The sequence below is a fragment of the Muscardinus avellanarius genome (genome assembly GCF_963383645.1).
Source record: "Muscardinus avellanarius genome assembly, chromosome: 3".
Lineage (NCBI taxonomy): Eukaryota > Metazoa > Chordata > Mammalia > Rodentia > Gliridae > Muscardinus > Muscardinus avellanarius.
Window position 1 is genome coordinate 21,938,404 of NC_137788.1, and position 25,149 is coordinate 21,963,552.

Here is a 25,149-nt window from a genome sequence, read left to right on the forward strand (position 1 = left end):
CTCATAATCGGCAACAAAAAGAAAAAGGCGAGGAAGTATCTCAGTGGTAGAGTGCCCCTGGGCTCAATCCCCAGTGTCACAAAAACAACAGTGAAACAACACTACACACGTTAGTTTAGCTAAAAAACAAGTGGTACGCTAAATGCTGGCAAGGACTCGCAACGCCAGGAGCTCATTCACTGCTGCGGAAACGCAAAGTGCTGCAGCCACTCCAAGACAGGTTTGGCAGCTTCTTACAAAGCCATAGTCTCACCATATGATCCAGCTACATTCCTTGGTACTTACCCAAGACATTGAAACATTCATACAAAAATCTGTACATGAATGTTTATAGCAACTTTATTCATGATCCTCAAAAGCTGGAAGTAACCAAGATATCCTTTAAAAGGTCAATGTAGAGCCGGGCGTGGTGGCGCACGCTTGTAACCCCAGCATTCAGGAGGCTGAGACAGGAGGATCGCACAGGTTCAAAGCCAGCCTCAGCTACTTAGTGAGGCCCTTTGCAATTTAGTGAGACCCTGTTGCAAAATAAAGAATAATATATATATATATATATATATATATATATATATATATATATATATATATGGCTGACGTGTCTCTTGGAGGTAGAATGCCCCTGAGTTCCAATCCCCAGTACCACAAAAAAATAAAAGGTAAATGGAAGCTGGGCGGGCCAGTGCATGCCTGTAATCCCAGCAAATGGGACATGGGAAGCTGGGACTAGAGGATCCCAGACTCAGCCTAAACAATTTAACAAGACTCTCAGCAATTTAGCAAGACCCTGTTTCAAACTAAAAAATGTAAAGGACTGGGGATAGTCTGAGTGCTGGCAAGGCTAAGACAACAGACCTTTAGCAACTTAGCAAGACCCTGTTTCAAATTTTTAGAAAATATATCTGGGAGCCAGATGTGGTGACACACACTTGTAATCTCAGTACTTGGGAGGCTGATACAGAAGGAGCACAGGTTTGCAGCCAGCCTCAGCTACTTAGTGATACCCTGGACAACTTAGACCCTGCTTCAAAAAGAATAAAAAATAGGGCTGGGAGTGTAGCTCAGAGGTAGAATGCCCCTGGGTTCAACCCCCAGTACCACCAAAAAGAGAAAGAAAGAAGAAAGAGAGAAAAAGAAAGAAAGAAAGAAGGAAGAGAAAAGAAAGAAGAAAGAAAAGAAAGAGGTCTGGAAGCCAGGTGTGGTGGTTCATGCCTGTGATCCCAGTATTTAGGAGGCTGAGATGGGAGGATCGCAAGTTCAAGGACAGCCTCAGCAAGTAGTGAGATTCTCATCAACCTATTGAGAGCCTGTTTCAAAAATTAAAATAGGGCTGAGGGTGTAGCTCAGAGGTAGAATGTCCCTGGGTTTAATCCCCAGTACCGCATAAGAAGGAAAGAAGGAAGAAAGGAGCGAGCTGTCAAGCCACCAGAGGATAATGAAGAGAACTGGGCTGTAGCTCAGTAGTAGTGCTTGCCTAGCATACATGAGGCCCTGGGTTCAATCCTTGGCACCACACACACAAAAAAAAAATATATATATACACACACACACACACACACACACACACACACACACACACACGACACTTGGGAGGCTGAGAAAGGAGGCTCACAAGTTCAAGGAACTATGCGTGGTGGCACACACCTGTAATCCCTGTACTTGGGAAGCTGAGACAGGAGGAATGCATGTTTGAGGATAGCCTCAACAACTTAGCAAGACCCTGTTTCAAAATAAAGAAAAATTAAATAGGGGTGGGGTATAGCTCAGAGGTAAGATGCCCCCGGATTCAATCTTCAGTACTGTAGAAAGAGAAAGTTCATCCAGGCGTGGTGGCGCACGCTTGTAATCCCAGTACTTGGGAGGCTGAGACAGGAGGATCGCACGGGTTCAAAGCCAGCCACAGATACTTAGTGAGGTTCTCAGCAGCAGCTTAGTGAGACCCTGTTTCCAAATAAAACAGAAAATAGGTATGGGAGTGTAGCCTAAAGGTAAAAAGCCTCTGGGTTCCATACCCAGCACCAAAAAAAAAAAAAAAAAAAAAAGTTCATTACCAAATCCAAGATCACCTAGATTTTTTGTTGTTATTTTAAAAAAGTTTTATACTTTTCCTATGGAGAGAAAAAAAGTGTTTGGACAGTACTGAGGATTGAACCCAGACCTATTTTTTATTTTTTCTTTTGAAACAGGGTCTAAGTTGCTGAGGGCCTAAGTACCTGAGGCTGGCTGTGAATCCAATCCTCCTGTTTCAGCCTCCCAAGTCCTAGGATTACAAGATGGGTGTGAGCCACCACACCCATCTTAGAGAAGACTTAGATTCCTATTGCTTGGTGAAAGAAGCTAGTCTAACTTGGGCATAGTGATGCATGTTTATAATCCCAGTACTTGGGAGCCTGAGACAGGAGGATCCCAGGTTTGAGGACAGCTTTAGCAAATAGTGAGACTCTCATCAACCTAGTGAGACCCTATTTCAAAATAAAAAGAAAGTAAGGCTGAGAGCATATCTTGGAAATAGAATGCCCCTTGGGCTCAATCCCCACTACTACCAAAAAAGAAAAAGTGTGTGTGTGTGTGTGTGTGTGTGTGTGTGTGTGTGTGTGTGTGTGTGTTTACCAGGGATTTAACCCATGGGCACTCTACCTCTGAACTCCACCCCCATTTTTTGTAATACTGGGAATAGAACCCAGGAGCCTTCTGTCTCTGGGCTATACCCCCAGCCCTACTTTAGAAACAGAGTCTCACAAAGTTGCTGAGGTTGTACTGGGACCTGCAATCCTCCTATCTCAGCCACCCAAGTACTGGGATTATAAGTATGTGCCACGATGCCCAGCTGCCCAGCCATATTATATTTTTTATTTTGAAACAGTCTTGCAGCTGGGCTTGGTGATACACACCTGTAATCTCAGTACTTGGGAGGCTGAAACAGGAAGATTGCAGATCCCAGTACAGCCCCTGCAACAGGCAAGGCTCTCAGCAACTTAATGAGACCCTATTTCCAAATAAAAATTTAAGTAGGGCTGGGGGTGTAGCTAGAAGGCAGAATGCCCCTGGGTTCTATCCCCAGTGCCATGAGAAAAAAAAAATATACAGGGCCTCCTTAAATTGCTGGTGTTGGCCTTGAACCTGGGATCCTTCTCTCTTAACCTCTCAAGAACCAGGATTATAGGTGTGCCCCCATTACACTCAGCTAAGGCTACATATTCATTCATTCGTTCTTCCTTCCTTCCCTTTTTTTTGTGTGTGTGTGGTACTGGGGGTTGAACCCAGGGGCATTCTACCTCCGAGCTACACCCCCAGCCCTATTTTTTATTCTTTATTTTGAAACAGGGTCTCACTGAGTTGCAGAGGGACCAGGAATCGTGATCCTCCTGTCTCAGCCTTCCAAATACTGGGATTATAGGCATGTGCCACCACGCCCGGCTTCATATTCTTTGATTCCAGCTCTATGACTTTCTGGGAGAGACAAAGCTACAGAGACGGTAAGATCAATGGTGTTCCCCTTCTAAAGCCTTCCGCATGTGTGAACCATCCCAAACTCTCGTTGGCCCTGCTGATGGAGAGCCTGGAACTCAGAGAAGCCCACACGATGAATGCACAGTAAAACAGACATTAGAAATCAGGATTCACCGGGCGTGGGGGCGCACGCTTGTAATCCCCGCGCTTGGCAGGCTGAGACAGGCGGATCGCACAGGTTGGAAGCCAGCCTCAGCTACTTAGTGAGGCTCTCAGCAACTTGGTGAGACCCTGTTTCCAAATAAAATATAAAAATGGTCTGGGAGTATAGCCTGGAGGTACAAAGCCTCTGGGTTCCACCCCTAGTACCACCAAAAAAGAAAAGAAAAAAAAAGAAATCAGGATCCATGTTGTGGTGGGGAAGTGCGGCCCCAGAGGCCTGCTGCCAGTCTCTGTGCCTAAGACAAAGCCCAATGTGATTACAAAAACTTAAAACACAGCGGGGCATGGTGGCACACGCTTGTAATCCCAGTACTTGGGAGGTTGAGACAGAAGCATCACAGGTTCACTCACAGCCAGCTCAGCTACTTAGTGAGGCTCTCCACAACTTAGTGAGACCGTGTTTTAAAATAAAGAATGAGCCAGGTGTGGTGGCCCACGCTTGTAATCCCTGTGCTTGGGAGGCAGAGACAGGAGGACCACGCAGGTTCGAAGCCAGCCTCACTGGCTTAAGAGACCCTGTTTCCAAATAAAAATATTTAAAAAAAAAATAGGTCTGGGAGTGTAGCCTGGAGGTAGAAGGGTTTCCAGGAACCCCAGTACCATCAAAAAAGTAAATAAATAAATTAAATTAAATTAATTTAAAAATAAACAATGAGCCGAGCATGGTGGCGCACGCTTGTAATCCCCATGCTTGGGAGGCTGAGACCGGAGGATCACACAGGTTCAAACCCAGCCTCAGCTACTTAGTGAGGCTCTCAGCAACTTAGTGAGACCCTGTTTCCAAATAAAATATAAAATAGGTCTGGGAGTATAGCTGGAGGTAGAAAGGCCCCTGGGTTCCACTCCCAATACCACAAAAAAAAAAAAAAAATTTTAACTATAGAATGATGGCCAGCCAAGGTGGCCCATGCTTGTAATCCCAGCATTCAGGAGGCAGAGAATGAAGGATCACAGTTTGTAGACAGCCTCGGCTAATTAGGGAGGCCCTTCGCAACTCAGTAAGACCGTGTTTCAAAAAAATAAAAAAAAGACTTAAAAATAGGGCTGGGAGTGTAGCTCAGAGGTAGAATGCCCCTGGGTTCAATCCCCAGTACCACAAAATAATAATAATAATAATAATAATAATAATAATAACAATGAAAAACAGGGCTTGAGGGTGTGGCTCAGAGGTAAAATGTCCCTGGGTTCAACCCCTCCCATACTGCAAAAAATAAAAAAATTAAAAATTGGGTTGGGCATGGTGAAAAACACCTGTAATCCTAGTATTTGGGAGGCTGAAACAAGAGGATCCCAGACTGAAAGACAGCTTCAGCAAGTAGTGAGACTCTTATCAGCCTACTTGAGACCCTGTTTCAAAATAAAAATAAAATGAAGTGGGGTGTAGCTCAGAGGTAGAATGCCCCTGGGTTCAATCCCCAGTAAAGCACACACACACACACACACACACACACACACACACACACACACACACGGCTGAGGATATAGATCAAGAGTTGAATCTCCCTAAATTAAACCCCCAGTACCAAGCCTAGCATGGTGGTGCACACCTGTAATCCTAGTACTTGGGAAACTAAGACAGGAGGATCACAGATTTGAGAACAGCCTCAGCAAATAGTGCAACTCTAAGCCGGGGGTGGTGGTACACGCTTGTAATCCCAGCATTTTGGAGCCTGAGACAGGAGGATCACTGTTTGCAAACAGCCTCCGCTACTTAGTGAGGCCCTCTGCAACTCAGTAAGACCCCGTTTCAAAATAAAGAATAAAAAAAAATAGGGCTGGGAGTGTAGCTCAGAGGTAGAATACCCCTGGGCTCCATCCCAGTACCGCAAAAAAAATAAAAAATTAAAAGTGCAACTCTCATCAACCTAGCAGGACCCTGTTCCCAATAAAAAATAAAATAGGGCTGGGGGTGTCTCTCAGAGGTAGAATGCCCTGTGGGTTCAATCCCAAGAAACACACAGACACAACAGTAACAATAATCTCCAGGAGCACAAAAAAATCAAGTGCTTCTGAAGCAGCTATAGGTTCTCCAATAGAGAGGTGTGCTTGTAACTGCCACCCGGTTTAGCATCGGGCCTTTACCTTGTCCAGGCACCATGCAGCGTGAGCTATCAAACCTCACGAAACCCAGACAGGACTCCAGTTGTCATTTCCTAGCTTAAAGGTGAGGAAACTGATGCTCTGACGAGTTCAGCTGCTTTCCTGTGTGTGTGACAGCCACTGAATAGCTAAGGTTCAATGCTGGGCCGGCTAGCATGTCTAAAACCTCATGCTTTACGGCTCACCACAAAGTAGGTACTAGCTGGGCTTTCTATAACCAAGGGCAGACGTGCCCATCTATAAAATGGAGTGAAGGAGCTGGGCACTGTGGCACACATATGTAATCCCAGTACTTGGGAGGCTGGGACAGGAGGATCACAGGTTCAAGACCAGTCTCAACAATTTAGCAAAACCCTCAGCAACCTAATGAGACCCTGTTTCAAAACAAAAAATAAAACTGTTCTACCTCTGAAGCTGGAGTTAGAATACCCCCTTAGGCTCTCTTTCTCTCCCTTCCCTTCCTCTCTCTCTCTCTCTCTCTCTCTCTCTCTCTCTCTCTCTCTCTCTCTCTCTCTCTCTCCTCTCTGTGTGTGTAGTACTGGGGATGGAACCCAGGGGCTTTCTACCTCCAGGCTACACTCCCAGACCTATTTTATATATTTTATTTGGAAACAGGATCTCACTAAGTTGCTGAGAGCCTAAGTAGCTGAGGCTGGCTTCAAACCTGTGTGATCCTCCTGTCTCAGCCTCCCAAGTACTGAGATTACAAGCGTGCACCACCACGCCCAGCCCAGATTCAATCTCTAGCACCACAAAAATATTAATTAGAGCTTGTGTGGCTTAAAAGTAGAATGCCGCTGGGTTCAATTCCCAGTAGCAAAATAACATGAATAAATATAGAGTGAAGAAGGAAGTAGTTTTGTGAACTCTGGTGTCCAAAGGGTCAGAGATTCAGTTTTAAAAATGGTTTCCTGCACTATATTAACCCATTGGGTTCTCTCCCCCCATCACGATAAGTTTTAGAGCCATACTGCAGAAAGAGCCCCCAGTCTCCAGTATCAGGGTAATGAGAGCAGAAGACAGGACCCTGCCATTCCATGGGCCATAGGCACAGCAGCCCTGCAGCTCCTCTGTCCAGCAGTGGCACCCCTGCCTTGGCTGCTTCTCCATTGCAGGCATATTGGTTGCAGTGTTCCTTTCCCTTGAGACCATCTGTGGTCAATAAATAGCTCAGGGCCGAGCTATTTATTGTAATCCCAGCATTTGGGAGGCTGAGACCGGAGGATCGCGGTTCGTAGACAGCCTCAGCTACTTAGTGAGGCCCTCTGCAACTCAGTGAGACCCTGTTTCAAAATAAAGAATAAAAAATAGGGCAGGGGGCGTGGCTCAGAGGTCAAATGCCCCTGGGTTCCATCCCCAGACCCGCAAAAAAACAAAAACAAAAATAAAAACAAAAAAACAATAAATAGCTCAGGGCCCTTCCCCAGCACCTTCTACCTGACCACCAGCAGATCCAGCCAGGCCCTTTCTCCAGGAGTTCAGTCTCTGGAGGAGACTGACATGTAAACAGCTAATGCTAATGCATGCTCACATGAATATTCAATAGGTGGAAACAGCCTTTGCGCTCTGGGAGCAAATGGAGTGTTTGCCCGCCTGAAACCTTGACCAGGGTGTAGAGAGGAGGGAAGGGCATCCCTGATTATGGAACAGTGTAGGCCGAGGCACGGGGCACGCGGTGCAGGGCTGTTCTCTGAAGGGCAAACAGGCCAGCGAGGCCCTCTGCGAGCATGTCTGAAGGAGCCCTGGAGAGACGCAGCTGCAGAGGAATCTGCGATCAGCACTGGAGCCTTGAACACCACAATGAGTGAGATGGGCTGAGAGGAGGCTTGTGAGCACCGCTCCTTCCGTGGGGCTGCCTGAGGGGGTTCCCTGACTTCCAGCAAGACAGAAAGTGCCCCTAGCTCACCCTTCAAACAAGTAGCTCCTTACCCTCAAAGGCTTGCCAGCTTCACAGTTCCCGCGCTGCCATCCTTCCCTCCCCAGCCAGCCCCATAAGTGGATCCAGATGGCCATTCCTATTTCGTGGAGTGTGTGTTGGGGGAGGGGGAGCCTGAACCCCATCAATCCTGACCCAATCTCTCCTGGTAAGAGGAGCTTCTACCAGGCCCCTGCTGTGACTCTCCGAGCCTGGAAGGCAGTGTGAGCCTTTGATGGAGGTTTCCCATCTGTCTCGGGTGAGAAGGCGAGCAGGAGCAGGGAGGCAAGGACACAGGCAGGGGGGCTGCGACACCCGGTGAGAGCTAAGGTGTGGCTTGAAGGCGAGGGTGGAAGGCGAGCCTTGGACAGAGGCTCAAGCTTCTGCAGCTGTCCAGGTCCAAGGGAAGATGATGCAGGCCCAGGGAAAAGAGTGGGTTAGGATCATTTTCAACAGTGATACCTGTGAAGCCTTCATTCAGTCATTGAAAAAAATCAATAAATATTTAGTGGGCATCTGCTCTGCACCAGAAACTGTGCTAGCTACTGAAGGTGAGAACCTTAGAGTTCCAGAGCAGAGATACACATACCCAAAATGGCACCACAGTATTAGGTGCCAAAAACAGGACAGCAGATTTTCCAAAGATCAGCACACTAAGTTAGTAATTCAGTGGAAGAAAGATATTTCCAAAAGACCTAGCTCCAAGCCGGGCATGGTGGCTCACGCTTATCATCCCTGCATTCTGGAGGCTGGGACAGGAGGATTGCGGTTCGAGGACAGCCTCAGCTACTTAGTGAGGCCCTTTGCAACTCAGTAAGAACCAGTTTCAAAATAAGGAATAAAAAAATAGGGCAGGGGGTGTAGCTCAGAGGTCAAATACCCCTGGGTTCCATCCCTAGACCCACAAAAAAAATAAAAAATAAATAAATAAATAAAAGACCTAGCTCCCACCTCCCTGAGTGGATTTGCCCATACATTCCTTTTTTTTTTTTTTTTTTTTTTTTCCCCAGTGCTGGGGATTGCACCCAGGGGCATTCTACCTCCAAGCTATACCCCCAGCCCTGTTTTTTATTCTTTATTTTGACACAAGATCTCACTGAGTTGCAAAGGGCCTCACTAAGCAGTAGCTGAGCCTGTCTGAGAAGCATGATCCTCCTGTCTCAGCCTCCCAAGTACTGTGATTACAAGCCTGTGCCACTACACGCGGCTTATACTTTCTTTTTGAAACAGGGTCTCACTGAGTTGCACAGGGCCTCACTAAGCTGAGGCTGGCCACAAATCTGCCATCCTCCTAAGTCTCCCAAGTACTGGGAATGCCCAATCTCAATAGCGTGTTCCACCATGCCAGCTACATTCCTTTATTCTGATATTTAGCAGCTCCCTTTTTTGTCTTCCCCACTTCCCCACCTCAGCAGGTTTCATTTCCTTTGTCTGTCTTGGCATTTTTCTAAACCCAAAAGACTCTAAGATTGGAGCCTGGCCTCTTGTAAGTATTGTTGGGTCTGATCTCAAACTGCTTAACTTCCCCTGACTCTGTTTTCCCATTTGTAAGATGAAGGGGTCACATCTAAGTCTTGTGATTTCCTCCAGCCAGGACGGTATTCACATTCTCCTGCACACAGTGCTCCCCCTGGCCGTCCTTTCTTGGCACTGCTGCAGCCACCACCCCCCTCCCTAAACCCATGCCACCTGGCAAACATCAAGACTCAGCTCAAACATCTTACCTTCCCGGCAGGTCTTCTCTGCCCCGTTACCCCACCACCACCACCACCACACACACACGATTCGGCTATACCTTCCTTTGCACTACCTAATGAGGCCACAAAATGAAAAGGGCAAAGATTGAAAGGCTTAGGGTTGAGTTGTGGCCCCTCACCTCACCTATAGAGCCTCAGTTTCTTTCTTGCCCAGTGGGGGAAATACCTAAATTTACATGTCTAATCACTTAGGGAATTAGAAACGCGTGTTAAATGCTTGGCACCTAATAAGTGGTACTACCTAGCGCGCTGAACTCCGGCGCTGCACTGCAGGCTGCCTGAGGGCAGCGCAGGCGGCCAAGGGGAGCCGCGGGCCAGGCTGAGGAAGGGGCGAGTGTGGCCCGGCCCTGAAAGACGCGGCTCCAATTCCCGGTGGGAAGGCCTCGCGGAGCGGACCCACCTCCCGGAAGTGACGTCACTGCCGAGCCGCGCCGACGGGGCCGGCTGCAGCAGGGTACGCACAGCATGGCGGAAGCGGAAGGGAGTTCTTCGCTCCTGTTGCCGCCACCAACGCCCCCTCCCGGAATGGCGGAAGTGGAGGCTCCGACGGAGGCCGAGACGGACATGAAGCAGTACCACGGCTCCGGCGGCGTCACCATGGACGTGGAACGGAGCCGCTTTCCCTACTGCGTGGTGTGGACACCCATCCCGGTGCTCACGTGAGTCCCCTTCGGTGTCCTCTCCGGGACAAGGGCCCGGAGAGAGCTAAGGCCCACCTGACGTCCTTGGACGGATCCGACCAGCTCCGGCCCCGGCGCGAAGCTAGCCCTTCCCCCAGGTCTGGCCGGTACCTCTCGCCGGGCCACCAGAATCCCCTGCCCACGCGCTGCCAGTTGGGACACGCTCCCTGCCTTCCTTACACCGGTTTTCATCGGGGAGAAAGATTGGCGGGAAAAGCCCGGGGGCTAGGAGTCTCTAACCTGGTCTGAGGACACATCTTCATTCATTCACCACTTCGTTCATTGAGCAAATGCTTACTGGTCACTTACTGTATGCAAGGCGTCATGCTGCATATGGAACAAGAGTGAGAGCTTCCTGGGCCCACCACGGCCTCTGGGATGTCAGTCAGCCTAGGAGGAGCCACCAGAGGTCCGAGAGACCAACCCCTTGTCTCAAACCCCATCTCAGCTGCAGACCAGGTTTAGATACCAAGGTGTCTGGCTTTCAGCGGAATGTTCTGATTATGAACAATTGTCAGGAGAGAAGCAGATGTGCAGCTGCTGCTTGCTGCCCTCCTACTTCAGCCTTGACAGCTGGTAATAATAACAACGCCTTTACTTCCATTTTTTCTGAATTTGCCCACCACTTGCTTGTCTGTCAGTCTCTTTGTTATTTTGGAGGTGTAGAAATTGAACCTAGGGGGCATACTACCCCTGAGCCACATCCCCAGCCTTTTCTTACTTTGAAACGGTCTTACCAAGCTGCTGAGGCTATCCTCAAATCTACAGTTCTCCTGTCTCAGCCTCCCAAGTGCTGCCATGACAGGCGTGTACTACCACCATACCTGGCCTGCCAACCACTTTCTAAGACAGAAATTTTCTTTACTGGTGAAGCTAAGCTTCTTGTGGCATCATCTTGGTCCAGGTCCCACATCAGCATGCAAAGGCATTCAAAACTCAGTCTTCAAACCGTAACTTACCATCTTTCAGTTCCATCTTATACCCTCTTTCTTGATGGGATAGATTGGTTCCCGCTATCAGAAAAAGCTAAGTGGTAGTGTGGAGAAAGGATCATTTTTGGCTTTACATGTTGTTGATCCTAAAATGACCTTAAGTTCTCATTTATTTATTTTGCAGTACTGGGGGTTGACCCCAGGGGCTCTCTACCACTGAGCTATATCCTTCTCTATTTTTTACTTTGAGATAGAGTCTTGCAAAGTTGCCCAGGCTGGCCTGAAAGAAACTTGTGATCCTCCTGCCTTAGGCTCCTAAGTAGCTGAGACTATAGACATGCACCACCACACCTAGTTTAGTTTTTGTATTATCGTAAAATAGTTAAATTGTTTGTGTTTTCAAATGCTTGTGCATTTATGTAAGAGCACCCAAGCCAGGTGTGGTGGCGCACGCTTGTAATCCCAGTACTTGAGAGGCTGAGACAGGAGGATCCAGGTTCTCTGTCAGCCAGCTACTTAGTGATCCCGGTTCCTGGACAGCCTTAGCTACTACTTATGCCCTTTGCAACTCAGCGAGACCCTTTTTCAAAATAAAGATTAAAAAATAGGGTTGGGGATGTAGCTCAGAAGTAGAATGCTCCTGGGTTCCATCTCTAGTACACAAAAATAAATAAATAAATAAATAAAAATTTAAAAGTATAAAAAAAAGCCAGGCGTGTTGGTGCATGCTTGTAATTCCAGCATTTGGGAGGCTGAGACAGGAGAATTATGGTTTGCGGACAGCCGAAGCTACTTAGTGAGGTCCTTTGCAACTCAGACCCTGTTTCAAAATAAAGAATAAAAGCCGGGCGTGGCGGCACACACTTGTAATCCCAGCATTTGGGAGGCTGAGACAGGAGGATCACGGTTTGCAAACAGCCTCAGCTGCTTAGTGAGGCTCTCCGCAACTCAGTGAGACCCTGTTTCAAAATAAAGAATAAAAAAATAGGGCTGGGGGTAGAGCTCGGAGGTAGAATGCCCCTGTGTTCCATCCCTAGTACCTCAAAATATAAATAAACAAATAAGTAAATAATTAAAAAAAATAGGGCTGGGTGTATAGCTCAGAGGTAGAATGCCCATGGGTTCCATCCCTAGTACATTAAAAAAAAAAAAAAAAAAAAAAGAGTAAAAAAAATAGGGCTGGGGGTGTAGATCAGAGTTAGAATGCCCCTGGTTCAATCCCCACTACCAGGAGAAAATTTGATCCAGATAAAGTGGAACTTGCCTGTAATCCCAGTATTTAACCCTCAGCAATTCAGCAAGACTCCACTTCAAAATAAAAAATAAAAAGGGCTGGGGTGTAACTGAGTGGGGATGTAGCTCAAAGGTAGAGTGTTCCTGATTCAATTCCTGGTACCACACATACACACAAATTAAGAATATGTATTCATTAACTTAATCAGTATTCTTTGGGTATGTAATTGAACCAGGGACATTCTGCCTCTGAGCAACACCCCCAGCCTTATTTTTAATTTTGAAGTAGGATCTCACTGAGTTGTAGAGGGCCTTGCTAAGTTGCTGAGGCTGGCCCACAAACCTCACTCCTTAGCCTCCCAAGTACTGGGGTTTTAGACATGCACCACTACCCCCGGCTACCCAGTTCATTTGACACATTTGCTAAGTGACACCTGTGTTCCCAGATGATTGTAGATGTATACAGTATGGAATAAAGCAGATTTGGTGATGCTCTCAGAGTTCAAGTCATGGTAGAAAGAGTAAATAGTAAACAAAAACAGATGAGAAAACTTCTAATGGGGATTACTGCTATAAAAAAAATACAATTCTTTTTTTTTTCCGGGTGTGGGGATGGAACCCAGGGGCATTTTACCTCTGAGCTACACCCCCTGCCCTGAGTTTTTTATTATTTATTTTGAAACAGGGTCTCACTAAGTTGCAGAGGGCCTCACTAAGAAGCTGAGGCTGTCCGTGAACCGTGATCCTCCTGTCTCAGCCTCCCAAGTGCTGGGATTACAAGCGTGCATCATCATGCCCAGCTTAAAATAAAATTCTAATGTGAAAGTGATTAGGAAGTAGATTCAGAGACCATACTGGTTTTGCTAAAGCCTGTCATGTTATCCCAGGATCTCTTTGACTTTTCCTTATTTTATTTTATTTTGCAGTACTGGGGATGAAACCCAGGGGCATTCTAGCTCCAAGCTACCATCCCTGGCCTTTTTTTTTTTTTTTTTTTTCAGTACTGGGGATGAAACCCAGAGGCATTCTACCTCTGAGCTACACCCCCAGCCCTATTTTTTATTCTTTATTTTGAAACAGGGTCTCACTGAGTTGCAAAGGACCTCACTACATAACTGAGGCTGTTCACATAGCCGGATCCTCCTGTCTCAGCCTCCCAAATGCTGGGATTACAAGTGTGTACCACCACACCTGGCTCCCAGACCTACTTTTTATTCTTTATTTTGAAACAGATTCTCACTGAGTTGCAAAGGGCCTCACTAAGTAGTAGCTCAGGCTGTCTGAGAACCACAATCCCCCTGTCTCAGCCTCCCAAATGATGGGGTGCGCCACCACACTTTGAAACAGGTCTCCCTAGGTTGCCTAGGTTGTTTGAACAGGGTCTCCCTAGGTACTGAGTTGCTTATCTGGTCTCAAACCTGTGATCCTCCTGTCTCAGCCTCCCATACGGGGATTACAGGTAAACGCCATCATGCCTGCTGACATTTACCTTTTTTGTATTAGAAATGATCTAAATTCTTTCTTATTAGCTATTTTGAAATAGGCAATTAGGAACAACAGTTAGGGTACTATGCTGTTTTTCCTATTCAACTATACCTTCTTTACTCTCTCTCTCCCCTTGGCATTACTGGAGATTGAACTCAGAGCCTTGTACATGATAGACAAGCACTGAACTACATCCTCAGTCCTTTTTTTTTTTTGGTACTGGGGATTGAATCCAGGGGCATTCTACCTCCAAGCTATACTCCCAGCCCTATTTATTATTCTTTATTTTGAAACGGGGTCTCACTGAATTGCAGAGGGCCTCACTAAGTAGCCAAGGCTGTCCACGAACTGCAATCCTCCTGACTCAGCCTCTCAAATGCTGGGATTATAAGTGTGCGCCATCACACCCAGCTTCCTTTTGTATTTTAAGACCGGCTCTCAAGATAGGCTTTCTCTAAGTTACCCAGGCTGGCCTGAAACTTGGGATCCTCTTGTCTCAGCCTCCCATTAGCTGAGATTACAGGTGTGTACCACTACACTTGGCTCTTCCTACACTCTAATGCAGGGCAATATGCTCGTCATTGAGTAAAATATTTAGTGTGTTGCAGTTATGTGCCAAGCACTGCCATAGGAGCTGCTACAGTAAACAAAGCAAAATCCCCTCACAGAGCCTACATTATGCTGGGAGAGACAGTCAACATGCAAGTAATCGAGATAATTCCAGATGGTACTACATGGATACTGTGAAGGAAATAAAGCCAGGAATAGAGTGTGACTGCTTTAGAGGGCATGATTCAGGGAAGAACTCCAGAGTCTTAGAACTCTTCCCAGTCAGCCAGGCACAGTGGCGCACACTTGTAATCCCAGCATTCGGGAGGCTGAGACAGGAGGATTGCGGTCTGCAGACAGCCTCAGCTACTTAGGGAGGCCCTCTGCAACTCAGTGAGACCCTGTTTCAAAATAAAGAATAAGCCGGGCGTGGTGGCGCACGCTTGTCATCTCAGCATTTGGGAGGCTGAGACAGGTGGATTGCGGTTCATGGACAGCCTCAGCTGCTTAGTGAGGCCCTCCACAACTTAGTGAGACCCTGTTTCAAAATAAAGAATAAAAAATAGGGCAGGGGGTGTAGCTTGGTGGTTGAATGCCCCTGGGTTCCATCCTCAGACCCACAATACATAAATACATAAAGAAAAGAAAAGAAAAGAAAAGGAAAGAAAGAAAGAAAGAAAGAAAGAAAGAAAGAAAGAAAGAAAAGGACTGGAGGTGTAGCTCAGAGGTAGAAAACCCCTGGGTTTCATCCCAGTACCACAGAAAGAAAGAAAGAAAGAAAGAAAGAAAGAAAGAAAGAAAGAAAGAAAGAAAGAAAGAAAGAAAGAAAGGGTGGGTGGGTGAGGGAGGGAATGAGGGAAGAAAATAAACTCTTTCCAGTCTTGCTTGCAAAAATAGTTTAAGCTTGTGTGGTGGCAGGTGTTTTATAATCCCAGTACTTGGAAGGCTGAAGCAGAAGGTTCACAGGTTTGAGGGCAGCCTCAGCAATTTATCAAGGCCTTAAACAACCTAGTAAGACCCTGTTTCAAAATAAGAAACAAAATAGGGCTGTGAGTGTAACTCAGAGAAAGAATGCTCCTAGGTTCAATTCCTAGTATCATACACACACAAAAATAGTTTAAACTAGGCATAGTGGTACACACCTGCAATCCCAATACCTGGGAGGCTGAGACAGGGGGATTGCAGGTTCATAGCCAGCAACTTAGCAAAGCCCTCAGCAATTTAGTGAGACCCTATTTCAAAATAAAAAATGAAAGCCCAGTATGGGGGCACACACTTGTAATCCCAATACTTGCAAGGCTGAGATAGGAAGACCACAGGTTCAAGGATACACCCGAGGTTACCTTTGGACCTGCACTCCTTTCTCAGCTTCCCAAGTACTGGTTTACAAGCATGTGCCACTACGCCCAGCTGTTCAATGAATTTTGACAAATGGTTCTGGCTATTTTATTTTATGTATAAATTATGTAAGTATGTGTGTATTTATTTTGTGGTGCTGGGTGTCGAACCCAGAGACATTCTACTTCTGGGTTATGCCTTTTGTTTTGCTTTTTGTTTTGAAACAGGGTTGTGCTGGGTTGGTGAGTGTCTTACTTTGTTGCTAAGGCTGGCCCTCTGAACCTGTGTTCTTCCTGTCTCAGCCTCCCAAGTACTAGGATTACAGGTGTGTGCCACTATGCCCACTTGGCTATTTTAATGAAAGATCTGTTGGACGCTCTACATGGCTTTGGTGGGCACAAGTACCCGTGTCTGTGGGGTGGAGCCTAGTAAGGCCCGGGCGCCGTGCCCACTCTCCACAGCAGTGGAGACCACCTGACGCCCAGCACCGAGTGAGCGTCCTGCTTGCCCCTCCTCGCCAGGGCTCAGCGTCATTTGCTTTCACTTGCAGCCTTCCGGCACGGTGCAGAGCACTCCCCCGTGCTGGTGCTTCCCCGCCCCGGGCCGCTCTGATGGACACTCTCACGCTCACATGCTCCCTGAGAAGGCGGCCCGGCCTCTAAGTGTCCGAGAGCCCCTAAGTAAGTGCTGTCCTCTCACAGGTGGTTCTTCCCCATCATTGGCCACATGGGCATCTGCACATCCACAGGAGTCATTCGGGACTTTGCTGGCCCCTACTTTGTCTCGGTGAGTCTCTTTCCAGCCCTTCCTGGAGGGTTCCAAGGCTGTGTGGAAGGCTGGCTGCCTCCCCAGGCCCAGGAAGATGCAGATACCCGAGGCCCTGGCCCAGCCCTCTGCCCTCCACGGATCTCCTCTCCCCCTTCTCTTGCTTCAGGCTAGAAAAGCAGTGTGGCCAGGAGGATTCTTAAGTAACTGACCCAGCCCTTTGCCCCCACCCCTGGGTGCTGAGACATGGGTAGGGTTGGAGGCAAGAGTGGAGTCGGGTCACCCAGAGCCACATCTCCAGACCAGCAGGAGGTGGAAGCAGGGCAGGGGACAGGAGGCTGCCGTGGTTCCTGGGGTGGGGCTTCTAGAATGAGCCGTCTGTGCTCAGCTGTTTCCTAGGGATGGGCTAAGACCGGCCCAGGGGACAGCTCCAGATGAGCCTGCAGTGACTGCCTGTTTCTAGGTATCTGACTGGCACAAAGGGGCGTGGTGGTATCAGCCAGCCTGTTTATAGTAATAGATGTCATGACCATCTTAACACAAGGCCTACCACTTTGCATTTAAAAACATTGTTGTATATTGTTATGGTTCTGTTACAGCAGCTCTTTGATCAGCAAGGTCCCTACTTCTGAATGCAGACCCTATCTGCATAACTCCTGTACCCCAGGTCTTAGGTGGTGAGTCTGCTACAGTGTCTCCCTCGTGGGAAGCTTCTGCTGACCCAGCAGGCCCATCCTGCTCGACCGCAGTCACGCTGCCAGGCAGAGAGCTGGTTCCCTGTGAGCCCCGGGGGCTGGCGTTTCTGCCACAAAGGAAACCAACCTCCTACTCATGACCAAAGAATCAGAGAAGACTGATGGGAGAACTTGAGAAAACAGTGCCCAGAGAGGCCAGGGAGCTCCCTGGGTACCACACTGCCTCCTTCCCACACGCAAGCCACTGCACTGCTGCCACTTCAGACGCCACGCGTCCTTAGCAGGGCTGTGCCCTCTCCTGCCACCCGGCACGCCCCCTTCTAGGTCACTGCACTGCAGCTACTGATCCAGGTTTGTCATACGGTCTTGATGTAGGTCCCCACTGACCTTTGCTCTCGTCCCTAACAGGAAGACAACATGGCCTTTGGAAAGCCCGCCAAGTAAGTGATGAGCGCCTGTTGGCGCCCTGGGCCGGGCCCTCCTGGTGCATCAAGACAGAGTATGGAGGGGAGGGCCGGCCAGGTCAGCCAGGGACAGCAGCCCTGTCCCAGCATCTGCCGCGCCAGCCCAGCAGGCTTCCCTGCACCACCAGCCCTGCAAGGTTGTGCTTTCTACTCCAGAGCAGGCTGAGGGAGGAAGGGCTTGCCAAGGTCTGTGAGAAGAGGCAGAGCTGGTCTCGCCACAGGCTATCTAGGGCTGAGGGAGGCACTGTGATCTTCACCGGTGCGTCCTGCCTGGAGGGAGTAGAGCAGCTTCGCCGTTAGGAGCTGGTGTCCTCGGGCGGGGCCTTGGGTCTTCACTCTTCCGCCTTGAGTGCTCGCCTGAGCTGCGGGCCTGCTGACAGTGGCTCAGTCGGCAGTCTTCTCAGAACAGTGGCTGGTGCCCTGGGGCCCAAGGCTGCAGAGGAGGCAGCTTGGAGCAGACCCCCAGCTCGCACTCTGACTCCTCAGGTGGCAGTGTGGTCCAGGGGTCTCTGGCTGGGTGTTTGCTGCTAGGGCTGGGATTTATTTATTTATTTATTTTTATTTTCAGTACTGGAGATTGAACCCAGGGGCCTTCTACCTCCAAGCTACAACCCCAGCCCCATTTATTATTATTATTTTTTTTTATTTTTTATTTTTTGGCAGTACTAGGGATGGAACCCAAGGGCATTCTAAGTGACACCCCCCAGCCCTATTTTTTATTCTTTATTTTGAAACAAGTTCTCACTGAGTTGCAAAGAACTTCACTAAGTAGCTAAGGCTGGGCACAAACCTGTGATCCTCCTGTCTCAGCCTCCCAAATGCTGGGATTACAAGTGTGCACCACCATGCCCTGCTTGCTAGGCTGTTTTTTACAAACACTGTATTGTTTTTTGTTGTTATTTTGGGTTTTTTGTGTGGTGCTACTGGGGGTGGAACCCAGGAGCTTTTCTACCTCCGGGCTATACTCCCAGACCTATTTTATAACTTTATTTGGAAAAAGGGTCTCACTGAGTTGCTGAGAGCCCCACTAAGTAGCCAAGGCTGGCTTCGAGCCTGCGTGATCTTTTCTGTCTCAGCCTCCCAAGTTCTGAGATTACAAGCATGTGCCACCACGCCCAGCTTTGTTTTTTATTGTTTTATTTTATTTTATTTTATTTTGGTGGTACTACGGGTGGAACCCAGAGGCTTTCTACCTCCAGGCTATACTCCCAGACCTTGTTTTATATTTTATTTGGAAACAGGGTCTCACTAAGTTGCTGAGAGCCTCACTAAGTAGCTGAGGCTGGCTTCGAACCTGTGCGATCCTCCTGTCTCAGCCTCCCAAGCGCGGGGATTACAAGCGTGCGCCACCACGCCCGGCTTTATTGTTTTATTTTTGAAAGACAGATTTAAGGGCATCTTTTTCCAGGCAGGAGACAGCAACCCCAGTCCAGGCCATCATATTTTCTCACTGTTTTTAGGCTCTGACACTGAGACCCCCTCCAATAGCCAGGGGATCTCTAATTCTCCCCCCACCCCTGCTCAAGGGCTTGGAGCAGAGCTCTCACTGGCTGCCCCCAACCCACCCTCCTGGGGAGAGCGCTTGCTATTGGATGGCTCCCTGGGGTTCACGCCCACTTGCTGCCCTTGCCTCAGCTGCCTGCGTTCCCTCACCCATCTCTCCTGACTCTCCCTGGAGCGCTCGGCCACTTCCTTTCTGGGACACACTGTATGGTTTTGTGCACCTCTCAGTTCAAGCTCTTCCCTCAGCTTAGAATGCCCACCCCCCTTCCTGTGCCTTGCTTTCCCTCTTCAGACTAGACTCAGGTGTCACCTGCAGAAAGCCTGCTCACACCCCTCAGCCTCAGGGTGCCATGAAGCGCCATCGAGTGGGTGGCTTATAAGCAACAGAAATGTCCTCTCCCACCTTGGGGTGGAGGCAGGATAGAGGCGCTGATGGCACCCTCACACGCAGACCTCGGGCCTCGGGTACCCACTCACTAACTTCTTCGTGAGTTAGTGAGACCCTACAGCCTAGTCACTTCCCAGAGTCCTCACAACTCCTAGTACCTGGGCATGAAGGTTGGGATTTTGCCGTAAGAGTGGAGGGAGGGAGACACATTCAGACCACAGCGTCCTCTGCGCTGGCTTCCGCGTCCTCCAGGACCGCGCGTGGTATAGGGCATCTCGCCCCGTCACACTTGTCTGCTCTGTTATTCTTGTCCCGGCTCTGGCTCAGAGCTGGCCACGGAGTGGGCCACAGGAGCCAGCAGTGCCCAGAGCCTCCTCTCCTGCTCAGGTACTGGAAGCTGGACCCCACGCAGGTGTACACGAGCGGGCCCAATGCCTGGGACACGGCTGTGCACGACGCCTCCGAGGAGTACAAGCACCGCATGGTAGGTGTGCCGGACGGCGGGCACTCCCGAGATGCCCAGGGCTGCCCCTGCCGTCCCGACCCAGCCCTTCTGTGTCTCCAGCACAATCTCTGCTGTGACAACTGCCACTCACACGTGGCTTTGGCCCTGAACCTGATGCGCTACAACAACAGCACCAACTGGAACATGGTGACCCTCTGCTTCTTCTGCCTGCTCTACGGGAAGTACGTGAGGTGAGCCTCCCTCGTGAATCCACTGAGGCCCCGAGCATGCGGTCAGCAGGGCGGCTGGGTCTGTGGCTAGTGAGCTCCTGGCGGAGGAGGAGGTGGCTGTGCTCGAGTCCAGCCCACCTGGGCTCGACCCAGTGCGTCACTTGCTCACGGCGAGGCCTTGGGTCTACCCTGCCTCAAGATGGAAGGAGTGGCTGCTCCTCGGGAGCCCTGAGTCTGCAGAACCCTTTGCTCGGGCAGAGTGAACAGTAGATCCTCATGGGGTGCTGGGCCGCCCCCACGGCATCTCTTCCCGTGCAGCCCATGCAGAGGCGGGTGTGGGTGGGAGGGCCTTTGAAGTCAGGCCTCCTGACCTGTGAGTGTAGGCCATCGGGCCAGCTCACGGGAGGACAGAGCTTAGAGAGGCTGAGTGAGTTGCCCGTGGTCCCACAGCATGGCCACAGCAGAGCCCAGGCTCGGGGCCAGCGCCACTTGAGCTCATCTGGCCACCCGTCCCAAACTTCCTCTCAGTCATGCTTATCAGTAGGCGCTTCTGGCTGGGCCAGGGCACACCAGGATCCAGTGGCTTGGCAGTGGGGCAGGAACATCACATCGAGAGCAGTCTCAGCAGCTTAGATCCCATCTCAGGATGAAAATACAAAGGGCCTGAGGGTGTAGCTCAGTGGCAAAGCACCCCAGAGTTCAGTCCCAAGTACTGAAAAAGAGAAAAAGAGAAAGAGATGGAGCCTCCTCTTTGTGCTGGGAAGAGACAAGGAGGCTTTCGGGGTCCCAGAAGTCTTTTAGAAACCCTGGGGAGAACATAAAGATACAGGCTGCGGCAGAGCCAGGCTTGACCCAGGCCCTGGCCCAGCCACAGCCAGTCACGGCTTCCACGCACAACTGAGATTCCAGTACTCGTGCTGGGGGCCCGTCCCCCAGGGTGAGTGCTTATAGGAGGAGGCAGCGAGCCCAGAGCGCGTGCACCCCCACCTGAGCGGCGGGTGAGGCGCGCCCAGGAGCCGTGGGCCTCCAGTGTGGCACAAGGCCAGGTCCTGTCCCTTGCTTGACCACGTTTAGGGCCGAGGACTGGCTCCAGGGCCTGCCTTAGGGTGGCGACCCCGCTGGGCTGGGGGGTCTCGGGCTGCACCCCACTCACCATCCACCATACTCTTCTCCCTGTCAGTGTCGGGGCCTTCGTGAAGACCTGGCTGCCCTTCGTCCTCCTCCTGGGCATCATCCTGACCGTCAGCCTGGTCTTTAACCTGCGGTGATGTCTGCAAACCCACCAGGCTCCCGGGGCGCAGCTCCTTTTGATCCCAGATCCTCTGCTCGACTGGAGCGGCAGGAGTGGCCTGCGGTGTTACCCGGGCTGCTGGGGGCTGGGAAGCCAAGGACAGGTGTGGGCTGGCCATCTGCTTGTCGTGGCTCACTGGCTACTCGGCTCCCTGTCCCCTTCCCCGGCTCGTGACCGCCCTTGAGGGCCCTTTTGTCCCCGTTGGGAAGGGAAGGCAAGGCCTTCTCTCCTGAGAGCTCCCCCTGCCGCAGCCTGGTCCCGGTGCCGGTGAGGACCCGCCGGACGAGGTGGCACCCGGACCAGAGCCTGACTGGGAGTGTGGTCCCGAGGTGGAGTCGGTACGCCAGGAAGTCTATAAGCTAAGCTGTCCTCAAGCCTCCCAGTGGCCTAGAGAATGGTCCAGGAGGCCTGGGGGCTCCTCCAGTGTTTGCCAGAAGCTGCTCTAGGGTGCTGTGTGCCCCGTACCCCGGTGTCCTCCAGCCCACCCGACCCATTCCTCACCCTCTCCCAGAGCCCCAGCACTGGGCCCATCTCCCTGTGCGCGTTGGAGCCTGGCTGGCCAGGTGAGTGGAGCTGACACTGCAGAGAGGCCCCTGGACCGACCAGGTGCGTGTGGAGCAGCCTGTGCTGCCGGGGAGCAGGCGGGCTGTGCCCTGACCCATGGCCTCTGTGAGGGGCCCCCTGGTGGGACAATAAAGAGTTTTGAGTCCAGGTGCTGTCTGTGTTCTTCCTCTCTGTGGCCCGGCTCTTTATCTCAGACCTTCTTGATGTCCTTGAGTAGCTGTGGCCCTCCAGCACCATGGCTGAGTCCATGTCCCCTGCTGGACATCCATCAGGTATGTCCCCCCCGTGTCTGGGCTTGGAATTCACCACTCTTCCTTTTTTTTTTTTTCAGTACAGGGGATTGAATTCTGGCGTTCTGCTTCTGAGCTACACCTGCAGCCCTATTTTTCATTATTTTTCTTTTTTGTGGTACTGGGGTTCCTGGAAACCCTTCTACCTCCGGGCTACACTCCCAGACCTATTTTTTTTATATATTTTTTATTTGGAAACAGGGTCTTCTAAGCCAGCACAGCTGGCTTTGAACCTGCGCGATCCTCCTGTCTCTGCCTCCCAAGCGCTGGGATTACAAGCATGCGCCACCACGCCCGGCTTATTCTTAATTTTGAAACGGTCTCACGAAGTTTTGGAGGGCCTCACTAAGTAGCTGAGGCTGGCCACAAACCTATGCTCCTCCTGTGTCAGCCTCCCAAGTACTGGGATTACAAGCGTGCGCCGCCACGCCCAGCTTCCCCACTCTTTGATGTCCATCATTCCTAGCACTCTCCTGAAGGCAAGTGTGTATTGAAACCACCACACCACCGCCATGTTCCTGGCTGGGAAGAGCTTGGCAGAAGGATTGGAACTGGGACTGAGCAGGACTTACACTGGGCAGCCTAGATCCCAAGACACTCAACCAGGAGTGAAGGTTGGAGTGATCCAGAAAGAACTGGCTGGGTCCAGCGTCAGGCAGCAGATGCCTAATGGCAGCACTGGCCCACTCCCCTGGCCTCTGTCCTGGGGCTGCCGGCCCCACCCCACTCCTCACTCCTGCACCCTGAATGCAGCACTTGCCACCTGGGCCTTTGCTTTCCACCTGCTGAAGGCCCAGCTGGGTGCTGCGTCGGCTTCGGATGCAGCTCGGCGTATAGCACTTAGCTAGCGTCTTTCAGGGTCCTGGGTTAGGTGCCCAGCACCAGAGGGGAAAATGCTTCCTCAGCAAAGTCCTTTGCCCATCTGTCAGTTCATTTAAACTAAAAAGATTTGGTCTGCGTCCTGAGTTCCTCCATGCCAGCCTAGGGTGACCTTGAGGGCAGGCTCTAGCCACTGGCCCCAGCACCCGAATCAGCGCCTGCCAGCTTGTCCCAGACCCCACAAGGCTGGCTCCCATCCTGGGTGTAGCCAAGGCAAGGCAGGGGTGCCTCCACACCTCAGAGCAGTTTTAGTTTCAAAACCTGTTTCGCGCCTGTTTGCTCAAGGTCTGAGAGTTGGTTGGGGACAGGGAAGGGGATAACTGAGGACAGCCACAGCAGAACTGACAGAAATCGTTAACACCTACTGCCAGGCGTGGTGGCACACGCTTGTAATTCCAGCATTTGAGTGGCTGAGATGAAGATTGCGATCTGCAGCCAGCCTCAGCTACTTAGTGAGGCCCTCCGCAACTTAGACCCTGTTTCAAAATAAAAAATAAGCTGGGCGTGGTGGCGCACGCTTGTAATCCCAGTGCTTGGGAGGCTGAGACAGGAGGATCGCACAGGTTCGAAGCCAACCTCAGCTACTTAGGCTTTCAGCAACTTAATGAGACCCTGTTTCCAAATAAAGTACAAAGTAGGTCTGGGAGTATAGCCTGGAGGTAGAAAAGCCCCTGGGTTCCATCCCCAGTACCGCCAAAATAATAAATAAATAAATAAATAAATACTCCTGTCCAGCAGAACCTAGAATTTGCCTTGAGGAGATACGACATAAACAGAAGCCATGGATATCACCAACAGTGAGCCGAGCTTGGTAACTTTCTGTCCCAGCTGCTGGGGAGGCTGAGGCACGGAATCGCTTGAGCCCAGGAATGCGAAGCCAGTGTGGGCAGTGGAGAGAGATCCTGTCTCAAAAAAGAAAGAAAAGCGGGCCAGGCGCGGTGGCGCACGCTTGTAATCCCAGCATTCGGGAGGCTGAGACCTGGAGGATCGCAGTCCGCGGACAGCCTCAGCTACTTAGGCCCTCTGCAACTCAGTGAGACCCGGTTTCAAAATAAAGAATAAAAAATAGGGCAGGGGGTGTAGCTCAGAAGTCAAATGCCCCTGGGTTCCATCCCCAGACCTGCAAAAAAAAAAAGACAAAAAATTTGCCTAGCACACACAGGCCCAGGGTTTGGTCTCTGGCAGTGCGCACGCACACCCCGTCACCCTAGTTATTGAACTGTACTATATGAGGCCCTGAAGTAAACATCAAATCATTTGTCCTACTGCAGCCCTATAGGTAGGTGCTGTTGTCCCCTTTACAGATGAAAAGATGCACCAAGAGGTAAAGTGATTTGTTCAAGGTCACAGAGGTAGGAGGAACGCAGGGCTCTAGACTCCCCACCCAGAGCCGCCCTGGACACGCCTGCTGGAGCCCAGGAGTGAAGTGGGGAGGGGCTATTTCTCCAAGCACCTGCTTCATTTTGTGACCGAAATGAAGGGTAAGCAGGTGCTGGAAGTGAAGAGAGGAAGCTCCTTACAACAGTCCTGAGACTCCCTCTTCAGTGGGAGCCAGGCTTGCCCGTGGGGACGAGACTGAGCACAGAGCTGCCTCTTCCCCAGGGCGCCGCCTGGAGGCGGGCTGGGCTGCGCAGCCATGGGGAGGGGCTCCAGACCAGTGGTGTTGGAAGGGGAGTCTCACCAGGCTCTGAAGAATAGGGCAATAAAGGACAATCAGCCAGGTTTGTTGGCCCTCCCGAGGGTCAGGCTGAGGGGTTGGACAGACCAAAGGGTGGATGGGCTGTCTTGAGAGATGAGGAGACTTCTATCGGTGAAAGTGTCCAAGGGAGACTGGACCAGCTTGGAGACTCGGGGTGGCTGCTGGCACCTTCCAAACTTGATCACAAGGCAGAGGCCCTCTGCCAGCCGGGTGTTCAGGAGCTGGGGTCTGGGCTTGGCGGCAAGGAGAGGAGTGGAGGCTCCCACAAGGGACTGAGC

General features: G+C 50.5%; 1 protein-coding gene across 1 annotated transcript; it reads left to right on the forward strand.

Annotated features, from left to right (window-relative positions):
- Window positions 1-9,906: 9,906 nt before the first annotated feature.
- Window positions 9,907-21,416, forward strand: TMEM222 (transmembrane protein 222; the record flags this gene model as incomplete). Its single annotated transcript, XM_080692678.1, has 6 exons — window positions 9,907-10,100; window positions 16,360-16,444; window positions 17,527-17,558; window positions 19,861-19,957; window positions 20,039-20,169; window positions 21,329-21,416. The coding sequence occupies 6 exons, from the start codon at window positions 9,907-9,909 to the stop codon at window positions 21,414-21,416; spliced, it is 627 nt and encodes a 208-aa protein (XP_080548804.1).
- Window positions 21,417-25,149: the final 3,733 nt, after the last annotated feature.